The 23,252-nt window shown below is 39.9% G+C and overlaps 1 protein-coding gene across 3 annotated transcripts in view; it reads right to left on the reverse strand.

Annotated features, from left to right (window-relative positions):
* Positions 1-23,252, reverse strand: part of septin9b (septin 9b) — a 79,448-nt gene that overhangs the window by 51,257 nt on the left and 4,939 nt on the right. Inside the window, exon 1 of one of the 3 annotated variants that reach the window (XM_008414786.2) lies at positions 11,288-11,385. The exons of 1 other annotated variant lie outside the window; for it this stretch is intronic. In XM_008414786.2, coding sequence (XP_008413008.1) covers positions 11,288-11,309 — 22 coding nt within the window. In that variant the 5' untranslated portion in view covers positions 11,310-11,385. Of the gene's footprint in view, positions 1-1,070; positions 1,281-11,287; positions 11,386-23,252 lie in introns of those variants that run through there. One more of the 3 variants, XM_008414768.2, reaches the window with a different exon arrangement.

A 23,252-nucleotide genomic window follows, 5' to 3' on the forward strand; every position in this document is an offset into this window, starting at 1 on the left:
AACTGAACAAATCAGATCATAATTCACGTCATCAAACACTGAATGTAACAGACACTGCTTAGCTTGAACTAAATGAAAATTAAGCTACCTTCTAAAAAATATACAGTTCCAAAAAAATTGAGGCCACTTAAAATGATCAGTTTCTCTGATTTTGCTTATTAAAGGCAAATGTTTGAGTAAAATGAACGTCGTTCTTTTATTCTATGAACTACTGTCTCTGAAAATCCAAGCAAAAATGTAGTTTTTATTTGCAGAAAATGAGAAATGGTTACAACAATGAAAACGATGCAGTGCTGTCAGACCTCAACTAATGCAAAGGAAATAAGTTCATATACATTTAGAAACAACAATACAAAAGTTTTTAAAGCGCATAGAAGTTGGTCCATTGCTGAAAAATGTACCCGTATTACTTTCCTGTCAATTCAAATCGACGCTCCGCTTCATCGTGTCATATTTTGTTTTGTGACAATACATGTAGGAGTTAAAGACGCACAAATACTTTTGCAAGGCACTGAATCAGAGCTCTTCTCATTGTTGAACCCTAACCAGCTTCGTGAGTATAGTCGGCGTCATCAGGCCGTGACGTCAAACGCAGCAGGCCGGGCAGCAGCTGGAGGTACTGACAGCAGCAGAAACAGGAAAGGAAGGCCGAGAGAAGGAAGGATGACAGAATACAAGAGGAAAATAGGACAAAGGGAACAGATGCACCAGACAAACAAACAGGGAAAAGAGTAGGACAAATGTCTTATGCGCTACATGCAGGTGTTTTAACACACTGAAGTGAAGGCAAATGCTGTGTCTGTTTCTGTTATTGACGTTACTCTCTAGGATAATCAACAACAGATGACAGGCTGATTTGGCGAGCGTTTACCCACCGCCCTATTTTTGACAGGCTAACAACCACTCTTGTAAAAACACAAGTAAGACACCATACAGACTTGAACCCTGCGAGTTCAAGTCTGTATGGTGGAAAGATTGTGGACACCATCTGACAGATGCTGGCGCTCACTATAAAACGGCCAGGACAAACTCTGGGTCTGAGAAAAAAACAGAGAAAATAAATGACAAACCTTCAAAATCTGAAATAATTCCCTCCAAGTGCGGGTTTACTCCAGCATCAGACATGTTTTTTTTTTTTTTTGTTTTTTTTTCCTGGCTTAAACTTTCACAAAAATCTTTTTTTTTTCCTCTTGAAGTGGTTCCCTCTTGATTCTGCAGAAACTCAAAAATAGACCCGATACAAAACACGACTTAGCCCACAGCTCTCAGTGAAGGGAGCAGCGTTTCCACTAAGTTTGCTCTGTTGCTGCACACGCGCGTCAGAGTGAGGGGAAAAGGCGAGCCTCCTCTCTTCTCCTCCTCCCTGTAGCAACACACACACACACGTGCACACACACACACACACACATTCCCCTCCTCTAGTGTCCTATGCATGAGTGTGTCCCCTGCTCCCCACACACTCCTACGTGCACACACAGGCGCTCATGTGGACAGACGCCCTGATAACCCGAGACTCTTTTCAACTTAACAGGCTTTCAGTTCTGATTTCTTTGTCAAGCTTTTAAACAGTGAAAGAGCAACTGAAATGAATTACGATCAGAAAAGACACCAGTTCAGCCCACCGTCGTAGAGAATCGAGCTGACCTGTTGGAGGAAAAGAATAACTTCCGTCAAACAGTCAGAGGTGCATTTCAGCAGCTGCACAAGTCGAATAAAAACAAAGGGGCAGTAAAGACTGCAAGCAAAGCAACCAGAATCAACTCAAAGAAGCAAAGCTTCAAGGGAATTTGTTGTTGTTATTAAACCCTGTGGACCCCGAAGCATTTTCACCTATGACCGATATTTTACCTCCAGCGTACAAATCAGATAGAGAATGCAAGGAAGGTCAGATGGAGGGAAGAGTTCATCATCACACGTTTGAGTCAGAAAATAACCCTGATAAAACAGAGATGAGGGTAATGTCAGCCAACCCTTGTCCTCTTCTTCACCAAACGCCTTCATGTGTTTTTTTTTTGTTACCAAACCTGAAACCTACGGTCTTCTCACGTCTCAGAAGAAGTGTGAACGAAAATAACACTGATATAAACACAAATAGTCTTACTATTCCTACAAATTAGCCATACTGAGCAATGCTCCACTCTCTGCAATCTAGCATCTCTGGTGCCGGATTTCTGTAAATCTTGATAAATGATGAAAACAGCAAAACAAATAAATAAACTGGCTGTGGCATTTTGCTTTTAGAGAGTGAACTACACTCATCAGGTACTTCATTAGGTAAACCTGCCTAGATATTTGTTGATATAAGAAGTGGCTCAGTCAATCACATGACAGCAGCTCAAAGCATTTAGATGGAAGCAACGAAGGCGACTTGATGACGATGAAACCGAGCATCCCTAAAAAGAAAGAACGGTGCCAGACGGGTCAGTCTGAGTTTTTCATTAGCTGCTGACAGTGTCTCATCTCATCTAGTCAATCTGTAGATGATTCTCCTATTAACCTGTCCTCTGTGACTCAGTTTTTAAAAAAATGGGGGTGGGGGGAGATTCTGAGTTTGTCATGGACATCAGACGATGTAACCCAAAACTGCAGCACGTTTATGGCAGAGATGAAAACCTTGTGGTTGATGTGCCGCCATGGTTTCATGGCTCATCCTTGAAACTGTTTCTGCAGGTTTCATGATAAATTCTTGAAGTGAAAAATGAAACATTGTTAAAACTGTGTTGATGGAATAATTAGAGTTAGGAGATATTAAAAGTTTTCATCCATCCTTCCATCCATCCTTTTTCTTTCACCCTTGTCCTTAGTGGGGTCGGGAGGGTTGCTGGTGCCCATCTCCAGCTAATGTTCCGGGTGAGAGGTGGGGTCACCCTGGACAGGTTGCCAGTCTGTTGCAGGGCGACACAGATACACACAGGACACACAACCATGCACACACACACTCACACCTAGGGGCAATTTAGACAGACCAATTAACCTGACAGTCATGTTTTTGGACTGTGGGAGGAAACCGGAGTACCCACGCATGCACAGGGAGAACATGCAAACTCCATGCAGAAAGACCTGGGCCGGGAATTGAACCCAGAACCTTCTTGCTGCAAGGCAACAGCTCTACCAACTGCGCCACTGTGCAGCCCCTAAAAGTTTTCAACAAATCCCAATTTAACACACTGCTATGTTCTTTATCCACACATCTTAGGAAGTAGAGATACAATCAATGAATAGTTTTCCACAACATCCTGTTTGTCATCAGAGAAAAAGGAGATTTGTGAAGAAAATATATTGATGATGGGTTACATTTCAATGGTAAATGTCTTCAAAAAGTGTTTGAAATAAGCCTAAGCCATGTGTGTGTGTGCGTGCGTGTGTGTGTGTGCGCACCACAGGGAACTGATATTTTCCTTTCTACACACTCAACAGACATTTGTAACACAATGGATGTCATGACCCAGATCACATCCAGTTTTTCAGTGTCAACGGCATCAGCTAAAAGGCCTTAAACAGGGTCTGGAAAACTCACTGAGAATCCCACCTGAATGAAAAGCTCCGTTCTTATGGGCATAAACAGAATAGTAAGCACCTCGGAGGCCCCTGACCCCAACACCTCAGAGGTCACCGAGAATACAGAATACTGCTGTGTGTTTCTGAGCCAGTCTGCTCACCTAATGCAGCTTCTCTGAAGGTGTGTCTGGACAAAGAACAGTGCGTGGCACACGGAGCGTGCGGGTTCATTAAACCCAGCAAAAATGACTTCACCGAGGCAAATTCTTGACATCTGTGACCCCTGGCAGACGCTGACGAAGTGTAGATGAATTTAAACACAGGAGAGCTACCAAAATACTTTGTAAAGTGCAAACAATTTTGGAAACAATGACACCACAGGAGACAGCTACAGTTGCTCATTGACTGATCTGCCTCCCTGTGGGATTTAACAAAGCAATTTGCACATTTACACAGCCGAGTATTGGACCGAACCTGGGATGTTAAACCAACAACCACAAAACGTCCACACTTCCCTGTCGCACGTCATGTTGTTGCGCACCATTATTTTTAATAACTTTTAACTTCTTCATTCTCTTGGCAGGTTATTGCAGCCAAGAGCTTTATTGATTGTCTGCAGTCCCAGCTGCACTACAACAAAGTTATTATTTAATGGATGTCTCTCACTCTGTTTCCTCAGAAGGCTAATATCATCACATTTTACAGCCAAAGCTTTTGAAAGTATGTGAGCTAAGTAAATTACAATGACCCTTTCCAAAACAGACAAACACATTTCTCACAGAGAGCCTTAGGTTAGATTAGGTTCTTTTATTCTAAAAAAAGAAAGAAAAAATTCTCTGACTTGCAAAAATGAAAAGTAAAGTACAAAATATGGAGCTAAAATAATCTTGTCAGTATAATAATGGTTTAAAGTTCCTGACCAGCAACAGCTTCAACAATATGCTACATTAGGAATAATGTAAGCCCCTAAGCACAGGCCCTCTCAAGGCTCTCTTTTGCTGCAAGAGCACTGCTGAAATAAAACTGTGCAAAATGGCAGTGAATCCTCTAAGAGAGGATAAAACTGAAAGACATGACATTGTATCATTTATTACCTTAGCTTTGGGACATGGTAAATAACCCATTTCAGACGTAAACTGCAGAGAATCATAAATCTTTGCTTGTGTGGTCTTAGTGTGCGTCTCCTCCAACCAGAAACCAGAGGACTCTTGTGTTCCTTATTGGTACATTTGGATATATTTTCTTATATTTTTTTCATGTTTCTTCTTCTTTGAGTCTAAGTTCAGCTCTTTCTGTGTTAATTCATCTTCTCTCTCAGTTTCCTAGCTTTTCCCCAGACATTTCTTCTGATTAGTTCATCTTGTTCTTTTGTCACTATCCACCCTCATTTCATGTATTTAAACTCTTGATTTGTATTGTATTCAGTGCTGGATTCTTCCACTTCAGGCCTGTTTCTTATTTCACGCTCCCTGTCCTCGTTACCCAATCCAAAGACCTTTACGTATTTTACCGTTTTTGAATTACATCTTCTAAAATGAATCTTTCTAGCTGATGTCCATCCTTTTCTCCTGCCAAAGAAATAAGTCTAATGTCAGAACATCGAGTCCTTACACATACGATATTGATTTAAAAAAATATAAATTTTTTAAAGCATTTATGAAATGTATGTTGTCAGAAGGTGCAAATGCAGCAAAAGATAGTCTGTGCCTCTTGAACCTTCAGCCAAAACGAAGCAGACAGATGTTCTGATGGAGATTCATTTCTCTTAAAATAGATCAACTGGGATCGCATAAAGAGCAAAGACTCAAGAAGATATGCAGCTTTCATAAAATATTAACATTTTTTATGTATTTCTTTGGACATGAATTTGATTTAAGTCAAATTAAACTTTGGTGTTGGATTGATGTGAATGTGGCTGATTGAATGCAACCAAATCTGAATTAGACCGACCAGTATTATGTCAGGTGCAGAGATGATTCCATGTTGTCATTTGATTTTAAATGAATTGATCTGAGCTCCACTGAGCCAAAACAAAAATCTGATAAACCACTAAGCATCAAAATGATCGGAGCAGTTGTTTCTGTCTGGCCAGCAGGTGTCACTACCAAATTTCTAAGCTTTGCAAAACAAAAATTATGCAAAAGATTTGTAGTTATTTTTCAAATTAGAAGTTGCTTTAGTCACTCTTTATATAATGCATTGCAGGCTAAATTAATTGACCCCTCTTATTTTCATAATGTGCAATCTTTACATATATGACGGACATGCAGATCGAATCCAAATAATTTAATTTTGGAGGGTTTTTGCTGCACACTTTCTACTTAAATGAACAGAACTGTTATGCCTGTGATGCCTACCATATGTTGCGCTTTGTGTTTGATTATATATGCGTATAAGAATGCACCAGAGGGGAGTGCTTTTATTTTCACAAGCCAGTGCAACGTTCTGTAAAACATATGCTTCCATACCACAAGTCTCAGTTGTAGTGAGCTAAAACAGCCTCTGAGGCATTTGTTCCTGTTTGTGTGTGCGTGTGCATTTACTCTGTGAGTAACTGTACTTTAATGTGAGCCTGTACACATGTGCGGTTTCTTAACTGTGACTGGAAACGGGCGTGTTTGTGTGTCTGTTCCCTTGAAATAGCCCAGTAAACACAGAGGTCTTTGGATTCATTTAAAGGTTACTTTTTTTTTTTTTTTTTACCCAGAAACATTCAGAAACAATTTTTTTTTCAAAGTTGTTTTTTTTTTTTTTTACCTCCAATCTACGGCAGCTCTTTCATGAAATTACTATTAAAATATTTCTCCTCAAGATTCCTAGAAAAAACAGGTATTGAGTGAAAGCACTGCAGCGTTCTTTGTATCAGAATGAGTAAATCTCTGGGATCAATGGAAAAACAAGTAAAAAAACAGAATTTTTATTTTTTCACTTTGCATTTTTTAAAGTTTCAGCCTTAAAATGGTCTCTTTTTTGCATTTTAATGCTTCTTTTAATAACGACAACATACATCTTATCTTGAAAAAACAGAAAACATAAGTTAGTGCTTAATGCAATTCTGACAGTGTTGAGGAGGATTTTGCAATAATATATTGCATTCAGTCTGTTTTATTTAGGATTTAAGCAAAAGACAACACAGTGGCTCAGTTTAGATCCCAACATTACCTCTGCATCTAACTAGTGGCTAGCATTAAAATTTAATTTAACGTATTTAACCGATAGGTTTAGATTGAAAAGGCAGCTACATGTAACACTCAGCTAAATTTAAGTATATCCTAAAAGATTTACTTAAACAGTGAATTCCATTTGGACCAACAATGCTACATGATGGCTGACGTTTGACTTTGATCCAAACCATTATTTCCATTAGCATTAATACGGGCAATTATTAACTATTGGGAATTTAAAAATGAAAACCAGTTGTGACAGGAGCATCAGTGTCCATGAAGGCTTCAAAAGTTCTTTAATAAATTGTATTTTAATGTTAATTCCAATAAAAAAAGACACATTATTTTGCTTTTGTAGCTCTTGCAGATCCAAATATTCCTTTCAGATTGCTTGCACAAGACTGCAAAAACTCGTTTTGAAATAAAAGGCTGCAATCATCAATGAAGCAATAATTTCTGATAACTATTTTTCTTTTAATTTTACATTAAAAGTCAAAATTATTACAGAATTACAGGCACTTCCATACCAAACAACTCTAAGATTTACCCAAGGACTTTACAAGCGGTTGACTATCATAAAAAATGCTAAGAAAAACTTTGCCTCTTATTCCTTTGTTCCTTTTTAAGTAAAACTGACCATAAGAGCACATTTATGAGCCGTTTCTGCCTCCTCTTGACCGATCTTTGTTTCCAACATCACCTGTCAGTAGCTCTCCCCGGCAGGATGCCTGTAGGTGGAGCTTCCCCTGTCAGCTTCCGTCACTCGCTGCACTGGCTGTTTTACTGGTTCCCTAAGTTATCACGACTGAATAATGATCAGAGGAACAATGTGAAGAGAGATATGAGGAGGGCAGTAGGAGGAGAACTGCAGGGCGTTTACTCATTGAGGATATCCTGTACACTTCATTTATGGAACATGGAGAGCTGAGTGATTTCCTTAATTTCCTCTGACTTCAGGTTCATGTGTGCTTATCAGTGTGGGTGGGGTTAGGAGGGCGAACGCTTTAAGGTGTGAGGACCTGAGGCCCAGGGCGGCTACGGCGCATCAGCTCTAACTAAAATGATCTCTGTGAAGTTGTACTTGGTTTTATTTTCACTTTGGGTTTTAGTATTTCCCCCATTATGTGTTTCAGTTCAATTTACTTCCATTTTTTTCTAATCTATATTGAGCTGAAAAGTCATTTTCAGTTAGCAGAACCTTAATAAGTGAAATGAGTTTTACATTTTCTTTTATTATTATTATTATTATTATTATTATTATTATTATTATTATTATTATTATTATTTTATGTGAAGATTTTCTTTGCTCTTAATATCCCAGCATGCTGAGTGATTTTCCTCCCATCTGTCTGCAGATTTAATAAATGGTTATTTAAATCCCACCACATTCTCTTCAGGTTTCACTGCTGGCTTTGCAGAATCAGTTCCAGGCAAAGTGCTAACCCAAAAACCATCTGAGCTTCACCATAACGATCCGTAAGCCAAGAGCGTGTCTCTCCAATATCTGTGCTTCGATCTTTATATTGCGCTTAATGTGAATGAAAAGGCATTTGTCGCAAGAAAAATAAATCTCTGGTTGCATATAAAAAAAGTTGACATGTAAAACCCTTTAAAAGTTTTACATTTTGTTACAGCGCAATTAAAATCATCTGCGTAATTTATTGGGATAGACCATTGCATATTAATTGATCAAATAAAAATATTAGATGTGTTTCATGTATTTTGTATTCAGATGCCTCCAAATAAAATATAGTGCAACTAATTGCCTTCATAATTCACATAATTAGTCAATGTGTGTAATTTTTAAATGTTTGGTAAAACACAGTGGAAGTATCATGCTGTGGGGAGACTTTTTATCATCAAGGATAAATAAGTTAGTCAGAGTTTAGAAGAAACAGAGGCTGGACTAATCTTGGAATCCAGTTTTTTACTCACTTTTTTGCTAAGACATTCTTATTAATTTCTTGCTAAAAATATAATTTTCTGAAAATATCTTTAAAAAAAAAACACAAGCCTCACTCACTTACAAACTTCTCTACACCAACAGAGATTAGTAGATAACTTGGGGTTAATTGTCTTGCAAGGACAGGGTCTTCTGGCAGGAGAGGATTTTTGATTTGAGCCAACACTTTGCAATTAGAAAATGATTATATTTCCCACTGAGCCACAACTACGCTAAACTTGATACTGAGCTGCAACCTAAACAAACAACTGCGGCTGGAATGGTCATAAATTGCAGGGCACAAATGCCTGAAGGACGCTGGGAGATGAAAATAAGAAAAACTAAAATCTTACAAAACACGAGAGACAGAGGGAAACAGCCTGGTGGCATACAGGATGTTAACAAGTAGATCTGACTGACTGGGACATATTTATGTAGGACAGTTGATTGCAGAACAAGAAGCTGGTGGTTGATTATAAACTGGGTGCAGCTGTGAGGGAAAACAAGTAATTGAAGTTGAACTAAGGAGATGGGAGAAATGGCTGTTAAAAGTGGGAAAACATGCAAGCATCCTAAATACACCGACATAGACGTATCCCTAAACCCAAACACACCAGAATCGCTACATGAAGGGTTTTAGATCAAAGCCTTTTCATGTGTTTTCAAATGTCCCAGTCAAAGTTCAGGCCTAAACCCCATCGAGAATCCATGGCAGGTCTAGAAAATTGCTGGTGATAAATTATCTGTTTTTATTCTAAGTGAACTTGGGCAGACAGTAATCGAACATTTCAGTGTTTTGGTGCAAACACAGTCTTATGTCATGTCTCCAAACAGATGTGAGCTGGTTTTAACTAACTTATTTCCTCCATTGGAATGTATTAATTTGTTTTGAAAATAATAACCAATCTAATTTTAGATCTAACACTGAATCCTGGGCTGAATCATTCCCTCACTTATGTTCAACAGACCACGCAAATACTTTAATTGCTCTCGTCAATAAGTTCCTGTTTTATTGGCCCGACTTCAAACAACAAATATCCATCATCTTTTTTATCTTCTGCACTGTCAATGAGCAGATTCAACAAGTCAATGTGCTGGCCACATGTGGGGTCACATGTGTCAGAGGATTCGTCGTATTGAATGTATTAAATTCATCTTCAACAGATTACAAAAGGAAACTGAGAGGAGACTGCTTTGGATGGCTGAGGCACAGACACATGCTCAATAAAGGCGTATAATAACCCATTTATACCACACGGTCTTAGTTCTTCTGTCTGGAAAACTCCAGATGAAATGGGGCTTCTTCTGCGGCTGTTGCCAAGACAACAGGCTCAAACAGAAGTCCACAGCTCAGCCTGAAAAACCAGGAAGAAACCTTGGCCGAGTGCAGCTTCCGCAAATAAAAAGCAGCAAGAGGCGAAACAATGCCTAACTACTGTGTTTTCTGATGGAGGAAAAAATAATAATAATAAAGCTCCATAATTCAGTTCTCCACCTTCATCTCCTATCAGAGTGTCAGCCTACTGCATTCCTCCCCATCCCATACACAAAAATATCTCTCTGTCTGCAGATTATAAATCATGCACATGGAAATTCCATCGAACGTATAGATAAGGGGCTGCATGAGAGAAGATTACAACACTGCAACAGTGCCACCCAGTGGAAATAAAAGTGTCTGCAGGGGCTTGGGACAGAGTCACCCAGCAGTAGGCCCAGAGTTCTCACTGGCAGTCAAGTAAAAGTCAGAATGAAGCCAAGCCTCCTTGTACAAACAGTCGATCTGGTTAATGCTAAATCAAATACTGAATGGGAATTCCCTGAAAGTACACATGAACACACGTGTTACATCGTTTTCTCAAACCAGAAAGGACTCCAACGGCCTCTACAAACACCAGGAACCGTTTGCCTGCGATTCGCCCTGATGCACACCATCAAGTTTCATTTAAACTCCACAGTAGCAATCAGACAGCAGGGGCAGAAAGCTGAGGAACGTCTCACCAAAGTCTGACCTCCACCCTAAACCTAAGAAAAGCAACACACGATTTGTGCTGCGAGTGAGAAAAAAATAGCAAATGCAATTCTTCAGGTGAAGTCTGACGCTCTCTAACTCAGGAGTTTTGAGCTGGTTTAAAATCTCCACCATATATACAAGGACACATGAGCGTCACTCCACTCCTACGCAACTTAAAATAACTGAGGCTGACCAGAAGTAATCTGACAAGTCAAGTCATCATCCCCCTCATCTTAAATGTCCAAGCTTGTGATAATGGCATAAAGATTTGATTCTGTGTATCTGCCTGTGGACTCCAGCTGTGTGTGTGGGGGGGGGTCATCTGTGATTTCAAGGCTGACAATCAAAGCGCCACTTTAGCCCGGGGAGATTAAGACTTGTCATTTCGGGAAGTTAACTCTGACAGCACATCACATGTATCTGTTCAGAAATATTCTGGGTGATTTCAAAGCTAGCCTACAGTAGCTACGGCTGCCCACTGAATCACATACAGAGAGAGAAGGAGAAACTGACACACACACACACACATCTCAGAACAGCTGTCTCACCACAAAATAATGAAAAAAAAAATCACAAAAAGGGAGGTATCTGGAGCTAAGCTTTCATATGTCTGAGAAGTTGCCTCCTCTGCTGTAAAAGAGCAAAAGAAGTATAGAAAGAGTCAAAACTTACCAGCTATTCTGTCTCGGTCCATAACTCAACGGCTACCTCAGATAGCCACATGTAACCTCTCGCTTTTTCTCTCCTTCCTCCCCTCCCTCTTTTCTTTTTGCAAGAAGACTTCCCCTTTCTCCCGACTCAGTCACTCTGTCCCCGTCTTTCCACCCTCGCTCCTTCCCTCTCCCCTCCTCCCCTTTCCTCCGTCTGTCTCTGTTGCTCTCAGGTCCTCCAACTTTTAATGTTTTCAGCCTGTCAGAATAAAACAAGTGAACAGAACAGACATCCGCCACCATGTGTGAATCGTATGGAGTTGCTCTCTCATTTTTTTTTCTAGTTCCTTCTATACCCAAGCTACTCTTCTTCTCCCCTTTTGCCTCTGCTGCCGTGCTGACAGTGAAGAATTTTTTTTTTTTTATAGCTCCTTTGGTCAGAGAGAAAACAGACAGCACACTCCAGTGCTATGTTGTAATTGCTGTAATGACTTTATTAAAAGGATCCACAAACCCACATGAAGGCTACATTTCAAACACAGCGAGTCTGCTGAAATGGACACGAGAGAACTCTCTACACGCAGCGGCTATAAGCACTTCAGTCCGAGAGTCTCATGCGTCAAGTGCATCTCAAGAAGACTGCTTCAGAGCGCTCTAATAATAGGATCACTCACTCTTAAGTGTGTTGATATCTATGAACTTCTCTCAGCTCAGTGCTTAAGATTTGACTTAAGTGTAACTTAAGTGTATAACTAAATGATGAGAGAGAGAGAGAGAGAGAGAGAGCTTCTTCAACCTTTGACTCAAACACACACATCTTCAGTGCCTTGCAAAAGTAGTCCAACTTTTTCACATTTTGTCAAGTTACAATGGCACACTTCCAATTTGTTTTATTGGAATTTTATATGAAATACCAACACTAAATGTGCATAGTTGAGATCTGAAGAAAACAAAAAGGATACATGGTTATATTCAGTAAATCTGAGTTGGAGCTTAAAATGACAAAAAAAAAAAAAACAATTCCTCTCCTTTGTGTTCGTCTTGTCGCATAAAATATTGGTGACGTATACTGATATTTCTGCTTGGAACGTGTTAAGTTGTGGAAAACTTCAAAGAGTGTGAACACAAACACACATCACACCCAACTCCCCACATGCTGCTCCTACAAGGTCAAGGACCACTTGGTGAGCTTCTTGACAAGAAAGTCAAAGAGACAATGCCCAGACGCAAACAAACACACGCAGACACACAAATCTTTCTGTCGGGTCAAGCGATCGTCCAAGAAAAACAACTTGCTGACTTCCTCTTCCTCTTTCTTGCAAAGAACAGTCCCTCTCAACACCCCGACCTCAAGATTTACAATTAGCTACCAATTCACTTTGAGCAAAATAAACAGACTCACACAGTCACAGAATGGCACAGACTTCAAAATATTTATGGACATTAAAGAATCTAAGTTTTTCCCTTGCTAGAACGCAGACAAGTTCTGCCAAAGCTCAACCTTTCTGTCCATGTTCTGAGCATCACGTCTAAGATAAATAAGCATAATACGGCTGGCAGGTCCTACTGCTGATACCAAGACTGTAGCCCAACCTTGGAACCTCTATACTGTATAATGTCTTACTAGTGCATTGGTTGCACAGTTTTCTGGACATTGCAAACTGTTAATTATCCTATATTGCATACTACATTTCAACTCAAGTGGCTGTGGGCAGGATATCATGGGTACACCAAGGTTTTACAAAGTTATGCCTTCAAAGCCACAAACATATTCCCTCATATGTCTCCTATATGGTTAAAAATGATTTAAATAAGATGCCCGAGAAGAAGCTGAGGGAACCGGAAATTTCTTTGACTGTGCAGCAGCAGCAGAAGCAGCAGCAGAGTCACTCCCCCACCAGAGGCTGCACACCATCAGCTGGCTGAAAAACAACTGCTGCTTCCTCACTTACAAAGACTAATTTTAGAAACCCTCAGAGATTAATGCAGTGTTAAATCGATAAGCATTACCGAGAGCTCTTATGTTTTAGCACTTTGATCCATCTTGTTGCTGAAATGAACTATACAAATAAACTTGACTATTAAGATAACTGTTTTAAAGCTATAAGCACCACGTCTACTAGAAGGAAGCTCAGTTAATTCACCAGCTGATATAGTTGTATTATTTTATAAATAGCAGAATGGCAGAAAAGAACAACATTTTACCCATCCATCCATCTTCTTACACTCTTATCCCATTGGGGCTGGGAGGGATGCTGGTGCCTGTCTCCGATTATCAACGGCGAGAGGTGGGGTAACCCCTGGACAGGTCGCCAGGCCATCACAGGCAATATTTTATATGCAAGTTTAATAAAGAAAGAAACATGTCCTTATCCAGACTGAAAGTAAGATCTGACTGGGTTTGGATAGTGGAGGGTGGGAAGAAAGGTGGAACGTAGCATGAAGTTCATTTACAAAATGTTTTCACCATTTTTTCTGCAATGATATTAGAATGTCAGTGTTGCTATGAATATATGTTGCAGAAGTAATTAAACAGAACTATTAGCATACTTCTGGATATTCATAAACCATGGAAACAAAGCGCTCTAAAGAAAGTCTGAAAAGGTAGATAAACACCTGACCTGCCGCACTGTGGAGTTGTGGTTTCCACTTAACAGATACTAAATTTATCTGGTTTACCACATAACCACATCTCTTAATGTCTGATTTAAAAAGTTGATCAAGGTGTTAAATAATATTTAATTGCTAATGTATGAGTTAATTTTACAAAGCTCAGTCACCTTAACATGCACAAGTCTACAGCTGGACTTAAAATAAAAAAAAATCTTAAATCTTCAGTCCCTGGAACAAAACACTTGAAGAGTAAGCTGAAAAGAGCACAGGAGAGGAAGTCTGGGTAATATTGCCCTGTTGGCAAAAGCGGGTTGTGTAAAGTATTTCATAAAAGAATAAATGATTTGGAGTTAGTCTCATTGGAAAAATCGGTCATGGTCATCTCAGTGTATGTCGTCATTTGTTCTGTGATGTATATTCATGCATTCTCACTATAGCTATGAAGGAAACTTCAGCAGTTTCCTATAAATTAGCTTAAGCTAAATTTAGTCTGTGATGTTGCTATGCTTATAACCAAACAACAGAATAAAAAGTATTTTGCTGCTGAGTACGTCGTAGGAAAGCGGGAGGTTTACAGGGTGGTGTGTGTGCACTTTTAAAAATAGACGCGTCTCTTTTGGCCAGTGGCTTTTTCTGCCCTGTGATAATTTTCCAGACATATAGGGCAGCAGCTAATCACTGAGTTTAAAAGAACAAACATGAAGCGCACAGCATCAGTGCATGTATTAGATGACTCACTCTCATTTGCATAGCACACAGGAAGACACAAGTTCTTAGCACTACTTGCACTAAATAGCAGTAGACAGTTCAGTTGCATATATAAAACATACATTGTTTCATGTGTTTTTGTGCATAAAAAGAACTGCTGATTCATTCATTCATCCATTCAGTTCATAACTAATGTCATACAGACTAGTATAGTGTAGGGCTGAAACGATTCCTCGAGTGATTCGAGTACCTCGATTATTAAAATTCCTCGAGGAAAATTGACCTGCCTCGAAGCTTCGTTAATTTATGTTTTATCATTTAGCGCACCGTGTTTCAGCCGGAACATTGAGCGGAGCTCTGACTTCCGCCTCTGAGTTGTTGACGGAAGCTACGTGTTAGCGGCATAACGTCCAATCCTCAAGTTCGGCCCGCGGGGATTTTGCTGATTGGTGATAATTCCGGGTTTTCATCGTTTTTGTGGGACCAATAAACATCCTTAAAATGACCGGCGCGATGCCGGGAGTTCGGCAGCCTGAGCGGAGAGACTGAACACGGCGGGCGGCTGAGGGTTGATGCTTACAGGGTAAGAGCAGCTTTACGGACGAACCGCACAATAAACTTATATCATCCCGGTCTGAACAAACGGGAGGCGGAACACGGCTGGTAGATGAGTTTCTGAACGGAGGAGCTGTAAATATCCCGTATTGTCTACAAAAAAGTAACTGGTAGGGAAGCTCAAATGTGGAAAAAATAGACTGATGTTGATATCCGATAGTAACACTTGGTGTTATGGAAGATTTACCAATATTTTATTTCATAATTGTTTTTATCCGATTACTCGATTAACCGTAAGAAAAATCTATAGATTACTCGATTACTAAAATAATCGTTTACAACAGCCCTAGTAGTGGTACCTGCTTAGCGCAGGTCATAGTAGCACAATAATACAAGGAACTATCAGGAAGTCTATTGATTTAAATAAATAAACGTCAACTTGGTTTAAAAATTCTAACAATTACTTTTTAGTAATAATGATACTAATATTTTACTTGAAATTTTTAGGATTATGTAAATTATGCAGTTCATGTAGTGTGTGGTATACAATAAGTCTTGAGGGTGACAATTGGACATTTGCAACTGTGTGAAAGTGGAGTAACTATAATCAATGGTTATGTTCATTTATGGTGGACACAAATGATTTGGAGTTGATATTTTAACATTTGCCTTATTTGGGTTCTCAACATCGTTTTTATTTCAGTGTGTTGAAAAATAAATTGATTCTTTAAAGGTTTTTATTGGCATAAAAAACTGGTACAAATTAAAATAGAAATGAGTTTCTCTGAAAGTAACTTTCCAATGCAAACGCCACAAATAACACAATACTCTTTTTAGATTGGAGATTCTAATTCACTAGAAATCTGCTTTTCTTTTGCTCCACTTCAGCTGCAGTCTTCATGACGACTAATCTGGATTTACACGAATTACAGATGCCAAGAGAGTTACCACAAGGGAAATATTAATTTTTAATAACCTTTTAAAATAACCTCACTTTAAAATCCTGCAGCCTCCCCAGGAGTTATAAGGCTGTGGCTCTAATAATGAAACTGGTTACATGCTCCTGCGGTTTTATGCCGTCTGATTCAGAAAATGTAAACTCTGCATGCCCTCGTCGCTTAAAACTTTCAACACCTTTAAACACTGCAACCAACAACCTACTGCTCAGTTACGGCTGAGCCTTAGAAAAACTCTCTCACACACACAACACAATGGCACAGAGAGGTAGATACAAGCTGCAAGGATAGAGGTATCCAAGCTGATTTCACTCATATAAGAGTTCATCCTACACACACACTCAACCTTAGATCCACAAATAACAAACACAGTCTATGTTTCCACTCGATGAGGCAGATGCTCATAAGGCGCAGACGGACACGTGTGCTTCCTCACTCATGCGAAACAAACTCAACCCCCATGCTGAACCAAAACGGAGAAAAAAAATGTCTCCCACATTGACCAGGAGGGGATGGTGTGCCTTGGGGTGAGCATTAATGTAAGCTGTCACTTCAGAGCATGACCTGTGGCAGAGCACGTGACACACACTAGCTAAATTTAGTTACATAATGGTTGGACAAAGGACTCACCAGCATGCCAGCCAACGCTAAAGAGTTGCCTGCAGGGGAGCGCTGCACAATGATGGAGAACGAACAGCGTGAGGAAGGATAAGAGACGAAACGAGAACAGCGGGGAATGCATGGTGGAGTGGCAGAAAGAGATGCATGATGGGAAAGAACAGAGGATAAGGTGACGGCTTGAAGCATCCATGCCAACAGATGTGAAAATACGCCTAGTGGCTTTATGTCTAAGAAAACTTTGAAACATCGATTAAAAGCCATTCTACAGGATTGTCCATTGATTTAGTTGGGACTTTTGTGTGCAGCTACACCTAAAATTAAAAAAAAAAGAAGAAGAAAGAACTCATAGTTATATTTTATTGAAATATCCCTGCTGGTAACTTCATGAAAGCCACCTGCAACTATTTCTCAACCAAGTTTGAGGATAGCTCAAAGTTTTGACACAAGCAATTATCAAAAGACAGACATTCGCACCGCGCTGCAAACACTCACTTGATCTATGTATACATCTATATAAATACTACTCAACAGCATTCCTAACTAAGCGCACACAGACGCAGAGTTTCCCTTAAGCCTTTCATCCAAACATAGCAGCAGATATTTAAAAATCCTTTCTGCACGCACGAGACTTTACGAGGGGACAACAGGGTGATGTGCTGCAGCAAACCACAGAAAGATGACTTCACCAGCGAGACACGCGGCACTCATCTTCCTCCGGGTTCCTCGCAATCACACTCACAGAGGATGAGAGGAAGATGCTGTCCGCAACACAGGAGTCCCTTCCTGCAGCTGCAGCACTCGGCACACACACAACCTGAGGCATGTGTAGAGAAAACGCAGCTCGCACATCACCCATCATTGAAAGGCAGGTTGAAAAGTGGACCACACGCACTAATGCTAATACTCCCCTCTCCCTTTCTCGTGTAGCAACGGTGTATGAAGATGCAATCATTTCGTAAATTGTATTCCAGCATCAATTTTCTATGGACAGATGGCAAAAGTGTTTCGAAAACAATTAGAGCACAAACAACCCTAAAGATTTTACATTTCATTTTCATGTTTCGCTCTTTTCTTCCAAGATCATTTCTTATCCGGTATTCCAATGAAAACAGGATCATTCTAATCCTTGCAGACTGAAAGGTTTATGGATTTAAAGCTGTGGGGTAACAGTGAAAGCTTTCACTTTTGTAATATGCTTTTGAATTGCTGTTTAATGGCTCAGGGATCCAGTTGGAAAAGGGTTCATGTAAGTTCAAGCCACACAACTTCAGCATTACCTCCTGTTTTTACATCTCTTACATCTCAACTTCCTTGTGACCAGGACTTTCATAAAGTACAGGACGTGTCATAATGAAGCTTTACTGGCCAACCAAGAAAGATTTAATTTATGCAAAGCTCAGAGCGTGAAGGTGTGAAACTATTTTTGGAACAATCCTTCATTTCATCAGCTCTACTTCGTTTTTCTGTTCCTGAAAATTTCAGAGAGAAGAACTTTTCTGCACTTCATTTCTGTGAGAATCTCTCTGCAATCAACCACTCCCTTTTGTGCTGATCAAACAAAAACACCTGCCCTCGTGTGGCCCTACTAACACCTGCCAGGCACTTTTAATGAGAATAATAACAGATGGAAATCTTTGACATTTTCAACCATTTTCCACAAAAGAGAGGTGAGGATTGATTTCTGCTCTGCTTGCCTGTCAGGAAGCAGGCAAGCTGAAAGTGACATTTCTGCTCAGATAGCGAGTAGGAGAAGCTTGTGCTATTACCTGCTGCTACAAATGGAAGATGAATGACTGAAAGCTTAGAAATCTGACTAAGTTAGAGATCTTTCACACGAGGTGTCTGTGAATCAAATTATTGCCAAGTGGCTATTTGAGCTCTACAAAGTTAAAAACTGTAAAGCTGTACATCTCCATTGTAAAGCACATTTTAAAAACTCAATTAGTTTAACCAAAGCGCTGCAAAGCACTAAATCAGTGCCAACAGACAAAAATAAAACAGAAGGAAAAACAACGAAAATCAGGAATAAAAGACTGGAATAAGTACAATAAAAACAAAACCAATCCAACTCACACTATCAAGAGCCACAAGCAGGCGTTAAGCCACACTGTTTATCCAAGATTACAGATATCAGCTCTTAAGATTTTATCAGTGGAAAGACTTTTTTTTGTAATACTCATTTGACCTGTTAGGCTGTTTATAGAGCTTTGAACTTTCAGTTCAAGACGTTCAAGCAACTATGGGAACAAGAGAACAGACAGTGACACAGCAAATCAACGTCTTAAATGTGTGTTCACCTTGTTTTATTTGTTTTTCCTAAGGAGCTACAACCTATCAACCTCTAAAACGGACATGCTACACTATTGTCAGACGACGTTATGTGGTAAAAGTGGAGTAATTCTGTCTTCTCCCTTTGTTGCAATTAACAAAAATAAAGGACAATATGGAGAAGTTCTTAAACAAGAGTAATTGAACCACAATGGCCTCCAAATTGCATTTGTAGGTCACAAACTGTGCTTTATGTGGAATAGGTCATGGTAAACCCTTCAAACCAGTCTTTTTGACTGTAAAAAATCAAACTGGGCCTGCAGTCTTTACAAAAGGAGACCTAAATATAGTAACAAGGTGCAAAGTGAACTTGCTAGGCTGAGCCTTGCTATGCTAGGCTATGAATGCTATGAATAAATACCTTTGAATAAGTTCAAAGCAAACCTACAATTAAAGAGTGAACTTTATAAAGGCTCGCAAAATGATCATAAATTCTATAACAGATGTCTCAGTGACGATAATAGTTTAAGTCAAAACTTCAGACAGAAGTTATTACAAAGTGATCGATACGCGTTCAAACAAAATCTGTCCACAATTTGAAAAACAAATCGTGGGGATTCGGAGGACTGGCAGCACGTGACACAGTGCTGACACAGTGCCTGCGCGCAGCGAACAACGTGCTTTTCCAGCTTACAAAAACCCTCATTCATTCAAGCAATAACTCACACAGGCTCCTCTCTTATTTAAATCCCATTCTCGGGTCATTTAGGCTGTCAGAGGCAGTAAAAGTGCTGGTAGTGCAGTCTGTGTGTCTGTCTTTTCCTGCCTCACTGTGGTAACACTGCTGGCTATTTCCTTCTCAGCATAAGGTAACCATTAGAAGTGAAAGAGGACTGGCAGCAGCCTCAATAAGATGGGATATCCTAAAAAGGTTTTAGATGTCTTTCAGGAAATAAGAGGTTTTTTTGTTGCAGCTGATAAATAAGTGGATTCTGTGGATATTGCATAAGAAATTCATCATGCAGAGTTACTGTTCAGAATTATTTTAGCAGCCCTGAGAGCCGTAACGGGAATGGCCTCTAAGATCGTCTACACAAAGATATGCAAGATGTGTTGATGTAACAATAATCAGGTTTGTGTAATACGCCTAATGATCTCTACAAATTATGTACCGACAAGAGATTTGTGTCCAGTTTCGGATCCCCAATTTTTGAACAGCGACGACAATAATTTAGCCAATTACAATTTCTTTTTAAGAACTACAACTGATAAATGTGGCGATCAATACATATATTGGCAACATCCAGTCATGTGAGAGAGTAGTTGCTTTGAAAAGGGTTTTAATAGTTTAAAGCAAGGATGAAATCTTTGAAAAGTTCACATTATAATCTGTCTTCAGTGTCTTAGATTAGCAATTGGCACAGTTAGCATTAAAAACCATAATCATCCTTCCTGTGTGTTCGTGGGAGAATGTTATTTTTTTATTTTTTTTTACCTTAAAAGGCTGTTTCATTACCTTATTAAAGAGTTTTTAAAATTGTACATGAGAATACTGCAGTTTTATTTACTAGTATCACTAAACCAGTTCTGAAATAGTGGTTCATATACTTTAGGATTTACAAAAGTCCTTTAGGTCACCTGCAGGTTTAAGTAATTTTTCCTTCCATGTGTCTATTTTATGACATTTTATACTTCAGCTTCCACTGTATTTTGCTAAAAAGGCAAAGTATTTTGTTTTTTTTCTGCAGCAGTTCAACCTGAAATTCAACCTGCCACGGTTCTTGATGTTTCAGCTCTAAACGGCAATCATCCAGTACTGCCTCACATCATCAATAACTGTCTGGTTTGAGTCCTCCACCTCAAAGAACCGTGCCAAGCTGCAGCGGGTAGAGCGAACAGCAGAGTGGGTTGCTGGCTCCGCTCTTCCATTGCTTCTCAGCACTTCCAGCTGCAGGGCCATGAAGCATTACGGCAAACTCATAATCATTGACTCTCACCCTGGGCATTACCCTTTAACTTTTTCCATCCTCCTGAAGGAAAACTGAAAACTGTGACCAACATGGTCCATCGCAAACGTCTGCACCGCGCTGCATTACATGGACGTTAACATTTTCAGGTAAAGTTAAAAATATCTAAAACTGCCTGTTAGGTTTTCACTGCTCTTAGAGTTTCTCTAAGAGCAGTGAAGAGCAGCCCCACCTGTTGTAAAATCTCCTCACCACTACATTATATCGTTTTACAACAGGTAAGGGAACTACTTGCTGGAAGTAATTTCACAGAACCTCACTTCAGCAAATCTAAGCTATTCATTTCTACAAACCGGGGGCAAAGTGGGTCCAGCGTCTTACCAAGGACGCGCCGTGTGGAGGTTTAGGGTTATTTCCATTCCTTCTGGTCTAAAGCCAAAGCCAACCCAAACTAAAACCAAAATCCTGTCCATCTAATTGAGGGGGAAGCACTACAAAGCATAATGGTGTGATTACTTACTGACAATGGCGACTCGAGGAGTGTTTACACTGAAAGAGAAAAGGCATTGATCTTAGAAAAACCTACAACTCAAAACTTGATCGTTTTAGCCGGTACCGTGTAAAAATGAATGATAATATTACTAGATGAGCATTTAAATATTGAATTCTTCAACCAAAGCTAAATGTGAATTATAGAGCTAGATTTCTACAACACAAGCAGCCCCACCTGTTGTAAAATCTTGAAACGAGTTTGAACTTTTGACCAACAAGAGTTGCCACAATGAAGCCGAGTCGGCTCCTTTCACGCTCTGGTCTCCACCGCTCTGCTCTTCTTCCCACTCCGCCTCATTTATCCGCGGCTGCATGTATTCGTCTCATTTACAAAGTTGCTTTTCATCACAAAAATAAATGTAATCTTATTTCTTAGTGGTCTCGCAAGCACCCACTGTTACTTCAACAGCACATACCACAAAAGAACTCCTCACAATTCAGTGACAAAGCCCTCTGTGCGGATCGGCTCCAGTCTTGTTTTACGTTACTTGTTTTTAAATAAACTATTCCGCCTCGCATTACTAGCGGGATCTCTCTATTCCAGTGGAACTGAAAGACAAGCGACCTAATAAGTACTCAGAAAAAGCTCTCACCACTGAGGCCAGGGCTGTAATTTCCAGGACAGTGATGCCAAACCACATAAAAATTTATTGCGTCTCTCTTTTGTCTACATTTCATCCGTTTTGAGTTTAATGTAAAAATCTTAGTTGTGTTTTTAATTTCTCTCACAAAAAGTGTGACATCCCACCACGTGCACGCTCAGTGTGAGGGATTGCTGCAAAGTGAACGACGCGATGCAAGCGACTGTCCGCTGTCGCTACACGCTCATCCAGGAGGAGAGACTACTGCACAGACGGAAAACAGGAGTGTGACTACGATTTTTCTCTGAATTTTTTCAGAATTATAATTTTCAGCGTCATCGTTTACATCCAGATTTACAGCATCTGGTTCTTCTGGTCGCAAAGTGATGCACGTGTCACTTCGATGACATAAAAGTCGGATAAAATGCGACTGTTCAGACTGCAGATACTTTGAAAACAAAATACATCGTTGGTGGGTTTTGTGTATTTTCTGGGGTGAAACCATCGTAATTGGGCCATTCAGGCTGCCATTTAAAAGTCAGATATGGGTTGTATTCGTCTGCTGTGTGAAAGTGTTGAACCCTTTCATAAAAACGATACACACTGATGACTGAGGCCTCATTCAGAAGGATGAAGCTGCTTGCCACAGACCATAAAAAGGTTCAACAACCATTTCAGGAGCACATCAGTCGAACATTTTGGACAAACTAATCCCATCCGTGGTGGCCCACCTTGCGACTTGCAAGACTTCTTGAACCAGCTCCGATTTTATAGATACAAATGTATCAAACACCTCAAACGGTTTCATTTGCAGCAGCACCAAATAAGATAAGAACACAAACGTTACTGCTTGTCCTACATTTGATATCAAGCTTGTTATCGCAGTGACGCTCCAATTACAGTGACCTTATGCGTTTCCGATGGCATCTGCTCCAACATCAGGTGTTTCCTAAACGAACATGAGGCCAAATCATTCACAGCCGACTTGCTGCTCATCACGATAAGCAGCAGTGACATGGCTCGTGTTCGCCCTTGTTGTTCACAGGGGGCTTTGTTGAGCTTAAAACGTCATCAACGGCCGTCTCTATTTATAACCAAACTCTTACACAGTGGCAGGATGATGTCATGCTCACATGCGTGGATGTGCATACGCAAATGGGGGGGGG

The sequence above is a fragment of the Poecilia reticulata genome, linkage group LG1 (assembly GCF_000633615.1).
Source record: "Poecilia reticulata strain Guanapo linkage group LG1, Guppy_female_1.0+MT, whole genome shotgun sequence".
Taxonomy (NCBI): Eukaryota; Metazoa; Chordata; class Actinopteri; order Cyprinodontiformes; family Poeciliidae; genus Poecilia; species Poecilia reticulata.